Below are 21,444 nucleotides of genomic sequence, written 5' to 3'. Positions count from 1 at the left end.
GAGATTTTTCTTTGGGGATTGCTATTTTTATTATATGTTTAGTACATAAAACAATGTTGTTTTATTACAACCTATAACCTATAAAAGTTTTTAAATCAATTATGCAAATAAGTGCTTGGTAGTGTGAGTGTACATGGTATCAGCTCCAAGGGTCATGGTTTAATCCTAATTACAAATTGTCTGTGCTGTGCTTCCCTGCAAGTTCTCCTCATATTTACATGGGTTTCTCCCTGGTTATCTGGTTTAATTAGAACTTATTCCCACTTGTGAATGTGGCAGCATGGTGGCTAGGTGGATAGCACTGTCGCCTTGTACCTCCAGGTTCAAGGGTGCGATTCAGACCTTGTGTCTGTGTGCGTGGAGTTTGCATGTTCTCCCCGTGCTTGGTGGGTTTCCTCCCACAGTCCAAAGACTCGGATAATTCCATAAATCCGTACATCTAGGAACTTCTGTAGTACAGCTAGGAAGTGTGGAGGCCAATAGTGACCACTGTATTTTTTCCCATTTTTACGACCGTGGTAGGTCAACATTCCCATGCGCATTCACACACCACCATTAGTCTAATCTGCATGTCTTTGGAGGAGAAACTGCCATGACTGAACTTCACCCCACGGAACAGAGTCCAGTTGGGATAAACTGGAAATTGAGTCTACTTTATTCTGACATGGGGATTTGAGTTTGTTCATTCCAGCTACAAAAGCATTACCAAGGTCAGCTACTGATACCAGGATGCTGAGGAGGCTCCTGTTCCAGTTTATATAATTGATATCAGGAGTTTTAAGTTTGCTTTGTGCACAGGAATTGTTTCCAACAAATGGAAATTGTCATGCTACAGCATATAAGAGCATTCTGGAGTGTAGTGAGGGGTGTACAAACATTGTTTAGGGTGTACATATTTTTGTCCATATTCTGGATGAATTACTCTATCTGTATATACACATATACACACATATGTATATTCATGCATATTTTTTTTTCCCAGAAAGAGCTCCTTTTCTAAAAGTTCTGCGTTAAAAGTTGGCACCTTCCTCTCGAACTTAATACCACAATACATCTTTTCTTCTACCAAGGAACCTCGTGTAAACTGTTATCTGGTTTTCCTTTGCAGTTTAAGTATTATACAGCACCAAACACTATTTATTTATTTACTTATTTTTAATTAGCTATAAACAGTCTGTGTAGTAGCCTGGATGTGTATTTGAAATCAGCGCCATCCTAAACCTTTCGCCGCTAGATGGCGCCAGAGATAACGATTACTATTTTGTCCAGGAAATTATTTATTAACGTATTCATTTATGAATAATAGATTATTGGAATCTCGAAACCTCATTTGACTTGAATTTAATTACATTAAATTACAAAAAAAAAAAAATCTTTTGGTTTGTAGTGCAAATATACAAAATTAATGGACTATATAGATATAGAGCATATAATAAAAAAAAAATAAAACAGATTAAAAGTATGATTTCATATAAGAGGTATAAGGTCTATTATTACTATAAGCAATGCTTAATTTGGGAAGCCAAATCATGTTTGGTTTTCTACTTCTCACTGAAACAGTCCTTTATGTGTTTATAAGTTTTAGCACCCAGATTGCTCTCATGTCCTGCGTATGTACATTATGTTGAAAGTCCCTGTACATATTAAATACATAAGACTTTTTTTCTTCTCAAATTTTCTATGAACGTTGCACATAATATTTTTTATTACTAAATACCCCATAACACTCTGTAGCTATTTTTTTCCTACACCCAGGTGTGGTAAATTCACAGCTCATCCTGGGAACATTGGGTGTAAGTTGTAAATGCACACCGGGTGGGATGCCAGTCCATCACAGGGCCCCAAGCATACCCATGAACACAAAAATACTGTACATTCACACCTAGGAATACTTAATGTTATCAAAGGAAACCGTAAAGAAGCACAGAACAGACCAGATCAGGATCCAACCAGGAACCTATAAAGGAAAATTTATATAGTAAAATTCACATGTTATGTGATAAAAAAAATGCTTATAACAAACATATAATAAAAATAGCGACCCTTGGAGAAAAATCACACAGAATACAGGTTCGGCTTTTCAAATGGCTCATGCCTTTAATATCTCTAAGGTGAAGCATGGTGGTGGGAGCTTCATAGTATAGATGTACTTAAAACTGTGAAGCAGTACATGCCAAACAGATAAAATATTGATCCAAATTTACAGAACCTTAGGGAAGAATATTGAGCCTTCAGTATGACAAAAATTCAAACATACAACAACCAGGACAATTTGGAGTGGCTTCAGCACTGGCATCCTAATTTTCGTGTCATAGTTCTTGACCGTTACTGTCATAGTAAGCAAGCCAAGAGTAACTGTGGCAAAGAGAAAGAAACCTTGAGAGGAACTGAACTCAAGAGGGAACCCATCCTCATTTGGGTGACAACGGATAGGTAGGATTGATCTGCAGTCATACCGTGTGTTAGACAGCTAGAATTTCAATATAGCAGTTGATGTCTTAATATTAATATAGAGATTCCAGTTCGTTATTGGAGGCTCAGGTAGATTGTAGGAAATTCCAGTCCTGAACTATTGCGCGGCTGCAGTAACAAGTCCTCAGAGAACATCTGCCTGCATCAGCCACAGCCAGGACTGTCTTCATGTTAAAGTGGAACCGTCCCCAGTCACCACACACATCCTGAGCAGTCAACACGCAGAATCCAGGCGACAACATCCAACCAGAAGCGGGTCACCAGGATGAGTCAGACGGGTCCAGAGGGCAGAGGGAATACTGATTCAGTGTTCTAGAGTATGGTTAAAAAATGCATTAATGACAAACTAACACACTCACTTATCATCTACACCACTTTATCCTCTGTACAGGGTCGCGGGAGTCCTGGAGGCTAAAAAGTGACTTAGGGCATGGGGCGTGGTACACCCTGGACGAGGTGCCAATTCATCGCGGGGTACACAGACATACACACATTCACGAGCTCATTCACACACTACTGGCAATTTGGGGATGCCAATTAACTAACCTGCATGTCTTTGGATGAAACCAGTGCACCTGGAAGAAAACCCATCAAGCACGGGTAGGCAGGCGTGAATCGAACCTGGACCATGGAGGTGCAAGGTGACAGTGCTAACCATTAAGCCGCTGTGCTGCCTATTCATTATAAAATAAATATCTTTAAAATAACCGATATAGCTGTTTAAAATGATCTTTATAGCAGATCAGGCTGTTATCGAAAGACAACAATGCGCTATTTTTGCGCAATGATATACATATCTGTAATGTATGAACTCTTAATGTCTACTTTTCTACATGCTAATAATGCTTTCCAGTAATGAGTCAGGCTTTCTAGGGGCTTTTCCAATACAGTACATTAAGCTTTAAATGGCTTTCACAGTGTTTTTTTATTTTTTACATTGTTCTATATAAATGATTTCTGGTTCCTGGAGTCTGAGTCTCCATATCGTGCAGAATATAGTCAAACTGTCGAGCGACCATGATAGAGGGAGGGAGAGAGAGAGAGAGAGAGAGAGAGAGACTCACACGTTGGTTAAGTAGTGCAAACTCAAGCATCACAGCTCAGCACAGGCTGCTACAGGAGACAGCAAACCGATGCATCAGACACTCAGGTGCGTATGGCTGGCTGGCAAATTCCTGCACACACACACACACACACACACACATAGTGTGTGAGACAGACAGAGAGAGAGAGAGAGAGAGAGAGAGAGAGATCTCGCTTCATTCTCTGCCCGGACAGATGTGAAGCAGATGCTGAGGAAGCCAAGGTATTTATTATAATATATTCTCTATACACCACTATGGCTTACAGAATAATGCAGCTGTATATCATTCGCAAACCACCATTGTCTTTAATATGGCTCATTGTTATTGCTATAGCCTGTGGAGACTCGAGATGCTTCGGTGGCATGCTGGTGTGTGTGTGTGTTTTCCTAAATCGAAACAGCGCGCGCGTTATGCGTACTACATACATAGGGTTGCATTATGGATTGCATTACGATGCAATACTGACCTGTGCGCTGCCATGCCATGCAGTGTGTGTGTGTGTGAGTGTGTGTGTGTGCTAAGCAGTTACGCTTTCACCTTCAATAAGCAGATCAGACTCGTCAGACGGTTTTGGTCTGCGGTGCTGAAGGCAGGTTTTGAAGGAAGAAAACGAGGATGCATGGATTTTGTCTTGTCTCATGACCCAGAACCCTAACACAGACTAGTGCATTTATTTTATTTTATATAGCCTAATTTAATATGTGATTATATAACCCTGATAGACTATTTAGGGTTCAATTCAATTATGAATTATGCACGGGGTGTAAATGTTTTAAAATGTTTTAAAGTGTAGGCACATCTGAACAACAAGAAAAACTCTTTGAATGAGTGCTGTTTATTTCTTTATACACTGACACTTAGTTTCAGAACGCATATTGAACAATATATCTTATCATCTCTCTTTTTCTCTCTCTCTCTCCAGGTGTTTGTGGATGCCCCTGTATCTTGCACCTTACACACCATCATGCTCGAGTCATTAATGCTGGATCCAGGACAACTCCACCACCATCATCATCATCATCACCACCGTACCATAGTAGTCTAGCGGCTATGCTCACGCGGCACGTTTGAAGATGTGCGGAAACCCGCCGCTTTTTGTCACCTTGCTGCTCCTGCCGACGCTCGCGCCCCGGGCGCTGGCCAGTAGCAGCAGCAGTAGCAGCAGTGGGCGCGAGCGCCCGGGGATGTCGCGCGCAGCGGCCCGCTCCGTGGCCCGCATGGACGGTGACGTGATTCTCGGCGCGCTCTTCTCCGTGCATCACCAGCCGTCGGCGGAGCGCGTGGCCGAGCGGAAGTGCGGCGACGTGCGCGAGCAGTACGGCATCCAGCGCGTGGAGGCCACGTTCCACACGCTCGACCGCATCAACGCCGACCCGCACCTGCTCCCTAACATCAGCCTCGGCTGCGAGATCCGCGACTCGTGCTGGCACTCGTCCGTCGCCCTCGAGCAGAGCATCGAGTTCATCCGGGACTCCCTCATCTCGATCCGTGACGACTCCAAAGAAGGCTCCAAGTGGTGCGTGGACGGCACGCCCTCGAGCCACCCGCCGCCCTCCAAGAAGCCCATCGCGGGAGTCATCGGACCCGGGTCCAGCTCCGTGGCCATCCAGGTGCAGAACCTGCTGCAGCTCTTTAACATCCCGCAGATCGCCTACTCCGCCACGAGCATAGACCTGAGCGACAAGACGCTCTTTAAGTACTTCCTGCGGGTTGTGCCGTCCGACACGCTCCAGGCGCGCGCCATGCTCGACATCGTTAAGCACTACAACTGGACTTATGTTTCTGCTGTGCACACAGAAGGCAAGTCTATCAATCTGTCAATCAGTTCAATCTGTCAATCAATCAATCAATCAATTAATCAATTAATCAATCTGTCTGCCAGCCTCCTCTCTCTTTCTCTCTCTCTCTCTCTGCTTGGCAATCTATCTATCTATCTATCTATCTAATTGTCAGGCACAAACCTTTCTCTGATATGTAAAACTCCCAAATAATCCACATCCTGCTGTATAATGAAATGCTAATTCTGTTCCATTAGGCGGGTACAAGTGGACTCTCTATTTCTCATTATTTGCATATCTAAGCACATCTTAATTAATCAATCAGATCCCCTTTATTTATTAAGGGAACGAACACTTTCCTCCCCCTTCTTCTCCCACTCTCAAGCCCAGAGCACAGCACCAAACATCTTTGAAGCTTTTTAATTCTTATTTTCAAAATTATGGCCAGCTCTCATTCTTGAGCTGTTTGTTTCAGCAAATCAGACGCCTCATTTTGAAATCGTCCAACATCTTTGATGCTTAAATGGCAAAACCCTCATACTGTACACACCCAACAAAACAGTTGGGAAGATGTTAGAGCATGTGCAAATACAGTGGACACTACAGGCACAGCACCATCCACTGAACTCCTCCGGCACCTTCGAGGCTTCCTGTTGCCCTTGGCAACAGCGGATGTTCCTGATTGCATTAATTACCTGGTCAGAGTCAGATCTGTCTGCCACATTTCAGTAGCTGCGTCTTAACACGCCTAAGTTCACTGGCACCTTAATTGGCAATCGGACGAAATAAAAATAGGGTGGTGTAATTGCTTTCTTGGCATATAAATGGAACCTCACAGTCCAATATATCGTCAAAGCAGCACAAGAGAGAATGAAATAGATTTATTTATGTAATATCTCATTGGGGTAAATTCAGTTAGTGGCCTGCTAGGATGACTCGGAGGTCGAATTGGCGAAATGGGAACACGGGGGTGAAAAAGAAAACCAAACAGAAAGTGAAATGCTATTCACTTCATTGCTATTCTAAACTGCCAAGAGAAAAGTGTGTGTTTAAAGCTTCCTACAAAACAGTTCCATTTTTTTCTTAATTTCTTTAGTTCAGAATCTTAGGTAACCTCTATAGTAGGAATAAAAAAAAGAAAATAAAAATGGAGGTTTAGGAATAAGATCTGAGAAACAGAATGATGTCAAAATGGATTTGGTTAGTTAACACCAAGGGAGGATTGGCCAGCCTGGAAACTTTTCACTTTTAGTCATAGTTTGTCAGCATTAGTGAGTGGTGTTTAATTTTATATTTAATTGCGTTGTTAGTCTAGAATTGAAACAAAAAAAATCCTGATAAACTAAAGACTTAATAATAAAGACAGTAATATTATTTAGGGAGTCACTAAAATGTCTGTATGGAGTTTAGCATCTTCTCACCATTCTCACGCAGGGTCTTCAGGTTTTCTTCCTCCATGAGGCACTAATTATCAGCACTAATTCAAATCACATACTCCTCTCAGATTCTAGCCTGCTATCATCACCTGCTCTCTCTGTCTCGGCTCTCCATGAGTAAAAGAGCTGTCTAGAGGGCTACATCAGTGACCTGTTCCCTTTTTGTCAGAGCCAGGTGTGCTGCTCTGAATTATACATAAATGTCTTTTCTCTTTTCCCAGCTACATGAAGTGAAATATAAAATAGATTATTTTACATACTTTATTAAAGAAGTGCATATTTCTTGAGTCTAACAACACCTCGAATGGGTGTGTGCATGTGCTGGTTGTCGTTTTCTCAATGACTATTCTCATGTTTTTATTTTTCTGTCGATCATTTCAGTTCAAATCTGACTGCCATTTGTGTCCTGAATGGTAGTGACCATCTCTCCATTTCGTGTCTCTTTCAGTTGCCTGTTTCCATTATGTGTCTTCCATTGTGAAATGTCGTCCATTTCTAATCCCGGGTTCTGGCTGCTCTGACTCCGTTGAGTCACTGGAGGTAACCCAGCCTGACAAAATAGTGTTTGAGCCATCCATGTTTTTTTTTTCTGTCAGACACGAGTATTGCTAAAATCTTGAATTCTGAATTCTGACCTGTGCTGTTTCAACTCAGGCAACTATGGGGAGAGTGGCATGGAGGCTTTTAAGGAGCTCGCAGCCGAAGAGGGACTGTGTATCGCACACTCTGATAAGATCTACAGCAATGCAGGGGAGAAGCACTTCGATCGCCTCCTGAGGAAGCTGCGCGAGCGTCTGCCCAAGGCGCGCGTGGTTGTCTGTTTCTGCGAGGGCATGACGGTACGTGGCCTTTTAATGGCCATGAAACGACGAGGAGTTTCTGGAGAATTTCTGCTCATTGGGAGGTAGGGACCATTTTGAGCAGTTTGTATATAATAAGTCTCTGACTCTCTGAATCTCTGACATGGATATGGAGTTTTATGCAAATGAGCTATTAAAAGATGAACATTGAACATGTTTTATTTTTTACAATTTTAGGGTATAATGCATTTTCCTGTTTTGTTGGTGTAAAAGACAAATTTGTTTAGTTGTTCAGGAAGACAAGGCTTACTTGTATCTATTTAAAGGTCCCATATTTTAATAAGTAATTTCTTCAGCAAGTTAACACAGGTCTCAGAGCTCCTGCAAAGTGTGTGTGCTAATGTTACATATTTCTTCTTCATCCTCCTCTTATGAACACGCACTTAAACATGAACAGTTTAGTGTTTATATCAATGAAATACACCACTTCAGAGAACAGCAGCGCTGAACAACAAGCCTGGAGAAGGGCTCTTCCTATATGAGGTCACATAAAGGACAAAATCTGATTGGCTCGTTTTGGCTCTGGCCAAAGCAAAAATGGAAGCAGGACTGTGTTTTTTCCCCTAATGTTTTTTCTGATGTGTATGTGCACTGCAATTTTGACGTGTTTGACAGCTCAAGTGAATGAAAACCTAGCAAGAAGAAGTATTGACTAGAATCCAGGAATGTGAGTTCATTTACAACCTGATTTTGACAATAAGGAATTTTTTAATAAAGCACATTCAAAGCAACCAAAGCTGACCACACCGGCAAAAGCAGAAGTGAAGTAGGAACAATACATGTAGTGTACATGACCTATACAGTACATTATATTTCTTGTGTGCCATTTTTGATTATATAAACCTTTTTTATGTTGCAAGCTGAATGCTTTCTCCTTTTTTTATCCACAGCAACAGCACATCAGTGTGGCAAAGTGTTGTAAATTAGATATACAGTACTGTGCAAGTCTTGAGCCGCCCCACATTTCTTCATATTGTGCTTCCAAAGAGCCAGACTTCCTTGTATTTTTTATGTAGTTCTCCAGGCTTCCTGAAAGACTATTTTAGCTCTCATTTTTAGTCCAGTCCCTCTACCTGACCAGTTTCAGAGGAATGTTTTTGGTTTTCATTTCTTAAGCCACACAATGACCTATGAATCATTCGAACATGAAAAAAAAAAAAGAAATCTAATTTAAGGCATGAACAGGTGCAGATGGTGACAGATGATCGGGTTGGGTGATTAGTACTGTATACTGGGAATGCTGAATGCTGATTGGTTGGAACAGACGAGAGGGGAAATGAAGTTGCTGCTAAGGTTGATACATAAATTAAAAGTTAAATTTGTTTCCATTTCTGTAATTTAATCTGCATAATTACATTTCATTTAATCTCAAGATTTTTGCACAGTACTGTATATGCAGGAAAATGACAGTCTTCCATATGGATTATGCAAATGGCACAGAAACAAGGGATTAGCTGTTGTGAAGCTTGTTTCACGCCGGTGAAGCTGATCGCATATCTTTTGGATGTTGCATGAGAGCTTGAGCAATCAGATACCAAGTTGCCATTTTGTGTGAGATTGAACCAGTGCTTTGTTCTTCTCAATCATGATAAATGATAAGTGGTTACTAAACTGACTTTAGATGCTTTCCTTCCATCAAGGACAAGATGAGGCAATGTGTAGCTTGGATAGATATTGCCGGCAGAGGCACACACAAGTTACCAGGGAAACTAGTTAAGCTTAAAAACGTCAGGAGCACATCTCAGCACTAATGAATAAGTTGTGATGCACTTATTGAAACACTAGTTTAGACAGAAATCATTTCCTGTTCTTGTCTTCTGGTCTTTGCCGTTACTTTTGAATAATGTGTTAAAAGTAAGTAGGGATGGATTTAGAAGAAGAGACATCCAAACATATCAGGCTAAAATTATGAAGGGAGTCAAGGAGGAGAACTGATGGCTTTCTGGGTGGGAAGGACCTACTTTATCTCTACTGTCAATCAGAAGAGGACTAACCAATCGCAGGCATCTGTGAGGTCATGGACAAAGAAGAGGGTGTGTTCTTTATGTTCTTGATTTTAGTGCTTAAGAGGCAACACTCCTGGGCAGGAGAAGAAAAATTAAGAAAAGACTGAACCAGCAAAACATCCACAACAATTTCCATATCAAGGAATATTAACATGAATGAAATCTATCATTCCTACCTGGTAACTTTTTCAGTCCTCTTCCTACATCACTGTTCTGTACAGATGATGAAAAATGTGCCTCACTCCACACTCCTCTTGGCCACCGGTTCCTATTAGATTACACAACTTTTCCCATTAAAAATGAACGATAGCTGCGAGAGCTTCCGCCTGTAATTAGTAGCATGCGCATGAGAGCAGCGTCTCGGTGGATATTGCAGTGTGAGAGCACCTTTAATAGACGAAATGGAAAGATTCAAACTATTGTAGCTTATAATTAGAAGGCAGGATTACTACTGCAGTATTTTTTAAAAACAATAAATGTGTGTGAGGCATTAGATTTTCGTTACTATGCTTAAGGTTAAGCATGATCGAGCAGAATTAACAATAATTGGCTGTGCTCTTTAAGTGGGCCAATCACAGACTTCTGGGTTTGGTATGCAAGAGATGGAGATAGAGTTTTTCTAAGCACGTTGAATTGCCTAGTGATATGGCTTTCACATGTTTTACAGGAAGCAAGTGTTGCTGGAAAGTCACTCGGACAGACTGCACTTGCTTTGCTGTTCCCTAAGCACTGATCAGATCAGATCCCCCCCGAGTCTGACTCTTAATGAACGTCTGATTACGTATGTACGCATTAGTTGGAAGATAAGCTCTGCTGGCTTCCTTCCAGATCTCGTCTCTTTGCTCACTGCCACGTTTCTGCCACCTTGCCAAATCCTGCTCGAGATTTATTTTCAGTCTCTGGTAAGCTTTGGCAGCCTTGACGATGAGATGACTGCCTCTTTTCGGTCAACTAGGTCACCTCTTTTTTTTCTTCTTTTTTTCTGTCTTTCTAAACATGCTTTTATTTTTCAAGTGATGTCTCTTGCTTTGTCCTGAAGTGATTTGTGTGAAAATCAAGTTTCGAAGTATCTCACGGCTCTTAACGTGGTACCCTTACTTGTTTGTTTGGAAGAGTTATCGTGGAAAAGTGTGTTTTAAAAGGCTTTAAAGACAGGACAGGTGGGGGCTGAGTTCACTTTCCAGAACATTTTGCTTTTATTGCCTCTCGATTTTTAATACGTTAGAGGACTTCTTATTCACAAAGGGCAGCGAGAGAGAGGGCTAGAGAGGGAGCAGAAAAGAAAGAGACAGAGAAATGAAGACAATGAGGGGAAAATTATGTAAATGTGTGGGTGGAGGGGGTCAGAACCCCAGTTGTGAGAGAGCTTGAACCTTTTTTATTGCCGTTTCTGCTGAGAGTCTGACGTGCAACTCTGAAGCAATAAAGCTTTTTGTATTTTAGCTTAATGGATTAATTTTCAAGCAAACTTTAAATGTGTGTGTTTTGGATTTGTCAGATGCCAGTTTCCCGGTGCGATTAGCAACGCTAAAAGTCTGGGGAAATTCCTTCGGGTTTTAGTTACCTACAGCCCAACAAGATTACAGTGTAGAAAGCTTGTACACTCCATATCGTTGTAAGAGTTTGAATAGATGGAGTCAATTTCCCGCATGAATAATTAAGAAAAAACATGAAAAAGCAGGTGTTCAGATGTTTCATTGGCACTAATGCTCATGACGGGCAAGTCTCGTTATGAGGCAGACAGATGAAATCTGGAGCACTGTAAGTGAGAAGAGGGAGAGGAAAAGACAGAGTGAGAGACCAGGCGTGAAAGAGGCAGTGCCAGAGCTGCTCTGAACTGGAGCACCATGAATTAGTAAAGGCCTCTGGATAAGCTTTAATGGCCGTCAGCCTAATCCAGAGAAGAGCGTGTTGCGTCCCAGTGTGTTCATCACACAGGCACAGCACTCTAGAGAGTGTGAGGAGAGGAAGGGAATGGAGTGGAGGATTAGAGCAAGAAATGTGGGAAAGGAAAGTGATGTAAAGGCAAATGAAAATGAGGAAAGGGAAAACACGCAGAAGAAGGAGAAGAAAATGCAGCATGGGGAGAGAAAAGATGGCTTTAAATAAAGCTCTCATGTAAATCTGGTCAGGGTCATGGTGAATCCAGAGAACCCTGGGTAGTGGGCAGGAGTAGACCCTTTCACAGAGCACTGCACACACACACACACACACACACACACACACACACTTCACGCCTAGTGAAAAGCACACACAGAGATCATGTAAATCTCCACACAGGCAATAACTTGAGCTCAGAATCGAACTCATGCCCCAGGAGCAACAGCATGCGCCACCATGCCACCTCTTTCCCAAATCAGTAACACCACATGCTCAGTAACTGATGTATAGTAGAGACTAATGGGCCTCATTTATTAACCTGGATATGAAGAGATTAGTTCATATGAGCAATAATCCCATTAATTCTCAAAGTCCTTTGTATCTTACTAATGCTCCTAAATGTGTGTGTAAGCCTACACGAAAATAGGCTTCAACTTGATCGACTTTAAAACATATAATCTGCACGAGTTACCGCATTTTTATGTCTGGAATATACCATGGAGTTTATACCGCTAAGTTTGATAATGGTTTACATCCAGCGTGACTTAAGATAGAAGAGCTTAGGTTAGGGACTGAGAGCACCATGCAGCACGTTTAGTGAAAAAACAGCTGTTATAATCTATTGGGGCTAATTAACAATTATAAAAAAAAAAAAAGCTTAACACTCATTTACTCACTCATCTTCTAAACCGCTTTATTCGGTATTCAGGGTCACGGGGACATGGAGCCTATCTCAGAAGACTTAGGGCACGTGGCAGGGTACACCGTGGACAGGGTGCCAATTCATCGCAGGGCACACACACACACACACACTCACACACCCATTCACACACTACGGGCAATTTGGGAACGCCAATTAGCCTAACCTGCATATCTTTAGACTGTGGGAGGAAACCGGGGTGAGGGAGGAATTTAGCACTCAATTATTATTATTATTATTATTAATAATAATAATAATAATAATAATAATAATATCATTATTATTAGCATATAAGTGAGTCAACTGAATGCAAATAATCTGTGTCAGGAATTTACCTTGCACAATCACTGACTTCCTTGGGAACTTCTTGTGGACATTTACCTATTATCAGAACAGTAATTACTCAGTTTAAGACATAAATATAAGCATACAAACTGAAAAAAAAAACAATAATTAATTAGTATAAAAGAAAATGTTATGGTCACCAAAGTCCAAATGTTTATGGACAGGCTTCCTCTGATCTGTTTATGCTACCTCTCTAACAGGATGCACGGTTTTTAAACATTATTGTTGCTATAGTAAAAGCTATAGGTTGGAGGATCTTCGCAGTTTTTATGTAACATTACATTAATACATATATACATACATACATACATACATATATTTATATATATATATATATATATATATAATTTATACAATAGAGAGAAAAAAAACTGTTGTTTTTGAAAATTGGACATCAAAACACCATGCTGTTGAATTTTGTCCTGTAATGTCATGCATTAGAGACCAGCAAATCTTGTCACAAGCATAAAATCAACAAAAACAACATAACATCTTTTTTTTAAAAACATATTCATTACATGTAATATTTCTTCTCGATCCCATCACGGTAACAGAACACAGTGTAGACCTGTCTTGACTCTCATTTGTGTTAATTTACGCTCGACATAAACAAAGAGATTTTAGGTCAGAGCCTTGGGAGGTATTCAGGTCACTCGAGATCTCTGCTACATCCTGCTCAGAGCGCTCCTTGGCTAGGAAATGAGAATAATGTGAAGAGAAGTACAAATGGGAAGTCGAGTTAAGGATGTTGTTGTAATGTTTGTTACGTTTCAAGGCATTTACACAAGCATACAAGAGTTGTGATATTAGCATATCCACAGCAGCATGCTAACTGTGGTGCTCAGATTGCGTTTAAGGTACCAGACATTCTGTGGTCAAAAATGATATCACAAAAGCTCAAGGACTAGACATGATTTTGCCAACTTTAAAATGTTTTAAATAGTGTTATTTCCTGAATTAAAGAGTGAGCTGCCTAACTTAGCTAGCTAGTTAATAACTAGCTGTATGTACAGTACTGTTGCATTAGCTAACTTGCTAGGTGATTGTAATGCCAGGCTTTGATAAACAAAGGAATCAGAATTTATTTGTGAATGCAAATTAAATTAGTTTTGTACCAGTAGTAAGGCCTACCTGTGTATAACATTTGCAGTATAAACCAGTACGAGTCTCTCAAGTTCATCTGTTTGTCAGTGACGGATGGGCAGATCGTGACGAGGTGGTGGAGGGATACGAGCAGGAAGCGGACGGAGGCATCACCATGAAGCTGCAGACCGAGGAGGTCAAGTCGTTTAACGACTACTTCCTGAAGCTGCGCCTGGACACCAACACCAGGAACCCGTGGTTCGCCGAGTTCTGGCAGTACCGCTTCCAGTGCCGTATACCTGGCCATCCACAGGAGAATTCCAACTACCAAAAAATCTGCACAGGTTACTATAAGCTTATACCTGCACTAAAAACAACACACTGTGAGAAAGCTGTAGGACTGAGTGATGGGCACTTCATACAAAGTAAATCAAGTTATTAGTTTTGCAAAATTTGCCAGTCTGATTATATTAGTATGCTTTTATCCAGTTAACTGTTCATGTTGTTTTTCTGGTATGTCTTGATTGATTGCTAGCAAAGCTGTCACGTCGTAGAACTTGCTTCTTTGGTCTAAAGGAGTCTATCTAGTCTATGTATTTAGTCTCTAAACAAGCAAAGTGATTCAGTGAGAGTCGGAGTGAGCAGATGCCAAATGAAAAGACAGTTTTTTTTATATATATATATCACTGAAAGGTTCTGCTCTTATACTTGCCTGTGTGTGCGTGTGTGTGTGTGCATCATGCAAATGTGTGAACATGTCCACAGCTCTCACGGTATGTGCAGAAGCCGTACTCACAGCTGGCAGTATGCATGTGCGTGATTGTATGAATGATTGTGTGTGTGTGTGTGTGTGTGTATGTGTGAATGTATGTGTGGAACTCAAGGACAAAAAGCTTCACTGTTCAGCTTCACGTGTGTGGCTTTCAGTAAAAGATATCAACAAATGTATCATTCAGGGAAGAATTTAAAGACGGTCATTTTCTTCTGAGCTGCATATCATGACCGCATTGAAGCATCAGCTTCGGGTGGATGTGAGGTCCGTCACTAATGATTCAGGATGTTTTTTATTAGTTTTTTTTCCCCCAGTGAGACACTGTATAATTACATGCACATTATTCTTCATTGCAAAGATTCATTTCCTTCTCCTGTAAGGCTAAAAATAGTATTCTCCTTATTAGGTTTTTGCGCCCAGTTAAAGCCAAAGCCAGATTTGAGATTATTGCATGGTTTAGTACAGAAAAAGCTTTAAAGCTAATCAAATTGATGGCATTTTGTTGATGGCATTTGGTAATTTTTTTTTCTTCTGCTAATAAGGAATAAACCAATACAGAGAAAACACAGGGTTCAGTATAAGAAATTAAAGTCTTCTCTTGTTTCCAACAGGAAATGAGAGCTTGAAGGACAACTATGTGCAAGACAGTAAGATGGGCTTTGTGATCAACGCCATCTACGCCATGGCTCATGGCCTCCATGATATGCATCGTGACATGTGTCCAGATCACGAGGGACTTTGCGAAGCTATGGACCCCATCGACGGCAGCAAACTTCTAGACTACCTGCTCAAAACCGCCTTCAGTGGCGTCTCAGGAGAGGAGGTGTATTTCGACGAGAACGGAGACTCTCCTGGCAGGTACAGTGTGAGATCTTGGAAACGGCTCTCTGGATGTCATGCATGCTGATTTAATGTTGCGTGCCGATGTCATCACACACACACACACACACACACACACACACACACACAGGTGTGTGTCCAAATGTGATAGGTTTAGAGTGGAACAGATTTTTCTGTCTGAGGTCAGAACTCCAGCTGTTTCGACACGGCTTGGGTCCTGTCGCTGTGACCGCACGATTATGAAAGATGACAGGTTGGAGTTTGAGTGCTGTCACCATCATGTGCGGAGACGTATGAGGACTGAGCGTGTGTCCCGGGGGTGTGAGCGTTAGAAAGTAGGTTAGGGGCACAGAGAATATAAAATAAATGTCTGTGTGTCTGGATCCTTGCATAAGTGGCCTCACGCTTTCTTTTTCTTTATTTTATTTTTTCTCTTTCTTTCAGGTATGACATTATGAATTTGCAGTATGTTGAGGAGCTCGGTCGCTATGACTACATCAATGTTGGCTCATGGCATGAAGGTCTGCTGAGCATCGACGATTACAAGCTGATGACCAACCGTAGTGAGATGGTGCGCTCCGTCTGCAGCGACCCTTGTTCCAAGGGCCAGATCAAGGTCGGGTTTTGGTTTGCTTTTGCCTTTTAAGTTATAAATCAAGCAGTAGATGATAGATATTTAATATTGTAGAATAAAAACACCGTGACTTTTGATTCCTGACTTCAGGTGATCCGGAAAGGTGAGGTGAGCTGCTGTTGGATCTGCACCACCTGTAAGGACAACGAGTATGTGCAAGACGAGTTCACGTGCAAGGCCTGCGATCTGGGCTGGTGGCCCGATAATGAACTCGCAGGTAACAGATCTGTTTGTTTGTCAAAACCGAGCAGGTTAATCGACCTTGTGGAGATGTCCACCCAAACATCCATTTGTTTCTCATTTATGAATACTGTTCTTTTCATGTCATCTTTCTTTCTTTTTCTCTCTTTCTCTGCCCAACATACCCTTCACTCCTTTTCCTCTATTTGTCTTTCTGTCCTCGATGCTGTATATTGTTTTGACAGCTCTGTGCAGCAACCTGGAGAGATGTGCACCGCAATGATTTCAGAACTCCATCGATCCCCAGTAGCCACATGCCCAGAACAACAATACTGTGAAGCAAAAAAAAATTCTAGCTTTTGTTAGAGTGAAATAAGCTTGAAAAGAGTGCTGAGGAGAATGGAAATGCGTGCTGAGCGCAGTAAAAGTAATGGAAAACAGGGCGCACGGCTGGTAAATAAACTGCAATAGGATTTGTTCGGCTCTCCATAAAACGAAATTAGGAATCGCGTATGATCATAAATCTTTCTCATGAGATAGCCGTCTTGTGTCGGCGTATACATAGACTTATATTCATCATCCTTTAATTCTTAGACACCTCCTCCCTCTGGTTAGGTTTCCTCTATATTTACGTTCCCCTCATATTCTTTCCCTCTCTGTCTCCACCTATTTTTCTTTCTCTCAGGGTGTCAACCTCTTCCTTTGAAATACCTGGAATGGAGCAGCGTTGAGTCCATTGTAGCAGTTGTCTTTTCCTGCCTGGGTATCCTGGTGACCCTGTTCGTAACCTTCGTCTTCATCCAGTACAGAGACACTCCAGTGGTCAAGTCCTCGAGCCGCGAGCTGTGCTACATTATCCTGGCAGGGATCTTCCTGGGGTACATTTGCCCCTTTACCCTGATCGCACGGCCTACGGTGGTCTCATGCTACCTACAGCGCCTTCTAGTGGGTCTTTCATCGGCGATGTGTTACTCGGCATTGGTTACCAAGACAAACCGCATCGCACGAATCCTGGCTGGCAGTAAAAAGAAGATCTGCACTCGCAAGCCTCGCTTCATGAGTGCCTGGGCGCAGGTAGTCATTGCTTTCATCCTCATCAGTCTTCAGCTCACACTGGAGGTTGTGCTCATTGTGCTGGAGCCTCCAGAACCAATCAAGAGCTACCCGAGCATTAGGGAGGCCTACCTTATTTGTAACACTAGTAACGTGGGCATGGTGGCACCACTGGGCTACAATGGCCTGCTCATCCTCAGCTGCACCTACTACGCTTTCAAGACACGCAATGTCCCAGCCAACTTCAACGAAGCCAAATACATTGCGTTCACCATGTACACCACGTGTATCATCTGGCTGGCGTTCGTGCCCATCTATTTCGGCTCCAATTACAAGATCATCACCACCTCGTTTTCGGTCAGCCTTAGTGTCACTGTGGCTCTGGGCTGCATGTTTACACCCAAGATGTACATCATCATTGCCAAGCCGGAGCGCAACGTGCGCAGCGCTTTCACTACATCGGACGTGGTACGCATGCACGTTGGAGACGGCAAGGCCGCCGCGTGCCAGAGCAACAGCTTCCTGAACATGTTCCGCAGGAAGAAGAACAACGCCAACAGCAGCAATACCAAGTGAGTGGCCCACTCATACAGTCCGTTAATCACACACTTATGCCGTCTATATTGTCAGGAACAAACCTACTGTACAGGTACATTCTGGGAATCAATTTCAACAAATTTTAACAAATGAGGTTTAAAAAGTACACAATGTTATCTAGTTCCTTTCTCTTTTGTTCTGACAGTGTACCCCAAGACACAATTGAATTATCTTTAAAGAGGCAAGTGGTTTTGGCAGTACTTGTTTTTACACTGATATCATAATGGGCCAGTACTGCAGTTTACAATGTCTCAGGCTTAATCTGTGGAGTGATTTAATATCGGCAAATATTTTCGTACCAGTACCAGGTCACACTGATCGTGTCCTTCCTAGCCAATGTGCACTGTGTATTTTCTTCTTTCTGATGTTAGTTGTGCCATGTTTTTCTCCTTTGCCGCAAACTGGAGGATGTATGTAGAGTTTTGTTAGCACCAGACTGCAATCAGCTGTCCTCTGTCTGTCCTAAGCTCTTTTCCGAAACCTAATTTTCATCACCACGTAACCCTCCTCCCCCTTGATATTAACCCAATTCGCAGCCTCCCATCCCGTTCTCTTTCCTTTACTGAAGAAAATTAACCCAGTTATTAAGAGCACTGCTGCTCCAGTCCCTTCCCTGCTTACCCTAACCCACCCAAATGGCAGCTTTCAGCTCTCTCTGTTCCTTAGACCGTTCTGCTTAACTTGATTACACCACTGATTTCCGGTCATTGTGGGCACAGTCGTAAACCTCGACAGGGTTTTGCGCTGTGCCACAGGGATCGGAAATAATTGAGGAAAACTCCATGAAGACCTTTTTCATTTTTGCATGATGTCGAGTGCAAACAGAGCGGTGCAGGAAAGGGATAGTGGTCGGCCATCTGACATTCATAACGTTCTCCCAACAATCCATTATGTACCAGCATGTTTTAACCCAGTTGTTTGGAATGCAATGTTTCAATAAATAATAAGTGACAGAACCTCAGCTAGGTGAACTAACCCATAGTGACACTTTGTAGGGCTGACTTTAAGAAGGATGCTCATGTTGATGATGATGATGATGATGACGAAGAGGATGATGATGATGTACTGATGATGTTGTTCTGTGTGTCTCTGTTGCTCTTTGGCCCATTCCCCGTGGGAATAACGCTGGGTCTCTGTCTCGTTCATAGTCCTAATGGAAAGTCTGTGTCATGGTCTGAATCAGGTGCCCGGCCCCAGGCGAGGGGGTCGAGTGTGTTCCACAGACTGTCTGTGCATGTGAGGAGGCAAGCAGTCGGCCAGAGTCAGACGGCGGTCATCCGGCCCCTAACTAACGCCTCGCAACCCCTGCACCCCGAATACGACCCCGGACTTGACACAGACCACAATGGCTCACAACCTCACACCAAGGCTCTCTACAACCTCAACGAGGAGGCCGACGATGGGTGCCGAACAACCCCAGATAGAAGGGAGCCAGCTTCCTACTCACCTGCTCACCTGATGGGCCTCACCTCTGACCCCCCACAAGTGGACACGCTAACCTCTAACATAAGGGCTTTCAGTGAAAGGGTGAGCCCTGCGTACAGTCCATTATCCAATCAGCTACCCCTGCCCCTTCAGGGGGAGATGTTGTCTGAGGAGGGTTCAGAAATGGAGGCTCTCGACCTTATCCATGGCTTCCTCTATGACAGTACTGTACAGGAAGAAGAAGAAGAGGATGAGGAAGAAGAGGGTGAGCAGGAGGAGTTGGCTCAAAGCAAGCTTAATCTCCTCGCGCCGCCCTCGCCTTTCAGGGACTCGCTGCATTCAGGCAGGTCGATCCCAGGATCTCCTGAACCGAATCCCTCGGAGGAAGTGACCTACGCTCCCAAACAAAGCTCTTTTACACTGTGAGAGCAGGTGCTCAAGATGCAGAAAAACACCTGGCTCCTGCTCCACTTCACTTCATTTGTCTAATTAACTTTTAGCAGTTGAGACCAGAAAACAAAACAAATGGAATGTCCTATTAGGATTACTGTTTTCAAGCTGGAGCAACAAAATAAATGACTTCTTGTTGTACCAGAACTTATTGGAGATACCAGTCGCTGCTGTTTGTATGAAACACAAAGGACGAAACTCAGACTTTGGGTTTATAATGTACGGACTATGTAGCCTGAGATCATTGTAATATAAAGTTTCCTACATAAATTATATCTATACAAAAAAAAAAGTATCCTTGTTGGAACTGAAACAGTAGTGCAAACAGGTACAGTTAGCAAAGTCTTGTAGGCATGTAATGCAGATAAAGACACACACCTGAGGTCAAGATAAGAATTATCAAGCTTGAATGATACACAAAAACAAGACTTTCGAAGATGCCAAGTGAACAAACAGTTGTGGTCCGGACCACAGTCTAAGAATAACCACCCTGTTTAATGTCCAATCGATCCTGTGATTGATCCAGATTTGTGTCACAACTGGTTATGATGAAATCATGTGGAAACTGTGTGTGTGTGTGTGTGTGTCTGTGTGCTTTTGCATTTCTGACAGCGATCTGAGTGTAAGGGTAATTTTAGCACTTGCTTGAGGAGATACACAAGGGAAGGATTTTATTATATTGTTAAGCGAGTAGTTAAAGTACTATTTTAGTCTAAATGAGGATTTTTTTCCCCCTGTACTGCCAAGGTAATTACAAAAAGGGAATGGTTGCGCTGTTCTTCACAACTTGTTTTTTTTCTCCTTATGAGAAATTTCATGCTTAAAGATTTTGAACATTTTTTTTTTCTTCTTCAAATGTTTGTATACTGTTCAGCCAGACACAAATAACGTATTTGTACTGTATTTACCATCAATGTTTTTATGAACACAATGTGAGAAGATTTCTACATTTTAGAAACGTCTTATTCCTCATAACTCCCTCTTTGAAAAAAAGGGATGTACAGTATATTATGTTGAATCTGGAATATCTCCAGATACTGTTTTTTTTTTCTCTCCTCCAACTAATCTCCTGTATATTTCACTTTTTAAGCTTTATGGGTAGTTATGCTTCTAGTGATAACTCGTAGCATTAACAAGTGACTTTTGCATAGGATTCTGAATTTGCAACTTATTTTAATATATTCTTCCATATAACGGTATTAGAATGCGACTCGACAAAAAATATCTTATTTAGCTGATATTCCGTATTGTATTTATTAGTAAGTATTTCTAACTTTAATATGAAATCTTTTGTGTGAGTTATTTGCTAATTCTTTAATGTCGAAGTAATGAGAAATGACATCTGGTAACATGGTCAGAAGTAGAAATGAGGAGTTTCTTTCTTTCCTTTCTTCTTTTTTTTTCCTGCCCAGGACAAATCATGCTGTACAATAAATATTTTGTACTGAACTTGCTGTTTTGTTTTGTGAAATATCTTGCATCACTCCCATTGCACATTTTGTTTCCTTTTGATAAAGGCACATATATAATAATGATCAAAATGCAACTCGAAGAACATGTAAAATATAAATCCAAAATCTCATTCAGTCATCTTTCATACTGTTTATCATGTGTACAGGGTCACAGGG

At 41.9% G+C, this 21,444-nt stretch overlaps 1 protein-coding gene across 4 annotated transcripts; it reads left to right on the top strand.

The window, feature by feature from the left end:
* Window positions 1–3,552: 3,552 nt before the first annotated feature.
* Window positions 3,553–21,232, top strand: grm1a (glutamate receptor, metabotropic 1a). Of its 4 annotated transcripts, none has more exons than XM_053515448.1 (9): window positions 3,553–3,622; window positions 4,480–5,357; window positions 7,426–7,675; window positions 13,974–14,209; window positions 15,249–15,495; window positions 15,922–16,093; window positions 16,202–16,328; window positions 16,977–17,916; window positions 19,090–21,232. In XM_053515448.1, exons 2-9 carry the CDS (start codon window positions 4,631–4,633, stop codon window positions 19,790–19,792), a joined length of 3,402 nt encoding a protein of 1,133 aa, XP_053371423.1. In that variant the 5' UTR covers window positions 3,553–3,622; window positions 4,480–4,630; the 3' UTR covers window positions 19,793–21,232. The 4 variants fall into 4 exon arrangements, with proteins under 4 accessions (XP_053371423.1, XP_053371415.1, XP_053371406.1 ...); XM_053515440.1 differs by lacking the exon at window positions 3,553–3,622 and adding an exon at window positions 3,700–3,778; XM_053515431.1 differs by lacking the exon at window positions 3,553–3,622 and having other exon boundaries at window positions 4,459–5,357.
* Window positions 21,233–21,444: the final 212 nt, after the last annotated feature.

Source organism: Clarias gariepinus, chromosome 2, assembly GCF_024256425.1.
Source record: "Clarias gariepinus isolate MV-2021 ecotype Netherlands chromosome 2, CGAR_prim_01v2, whole genome shotgun sequence".
NCBI classification, from domain to species: domain Eukaryota; kingdom Metazoa; phylum Chordata; class Actinopteri; order Siluriformes; family Clariidae; genus Clarias; species Clarias gariepinus.
The sequence above is the reverse complement of the archived record's forward strand: the minus strand, read 5'-3'. Positions and strand labels throughout refer to the sequence as shown.

Excerpts from the sequence above, each read along its gene's own strand:
- grm1a (XM_053515448.1), top strand. The coding sequence starts at position 4,631 with ATGTGCGGAAACCCGCCGCTTTTTGTCACCTTGCTGCTCCTGCCGACG. Across the intron at positions 5,358-7,425 it reads TTCTGCTGTGCACACAGAAG|GCAACTATGGGGAGAGTGGC; the intron begins GCAAGTCTATCA and ends GTTTCAACTCAG. Across the intron at positions 16,094-16,201 it reads GTTCCAAGGGCCAGATCAAG|GTGATCCGGAAAGGTGAGGT; the intron begins GTCGGGTTTTGG and ends TCCTGACTTCAG.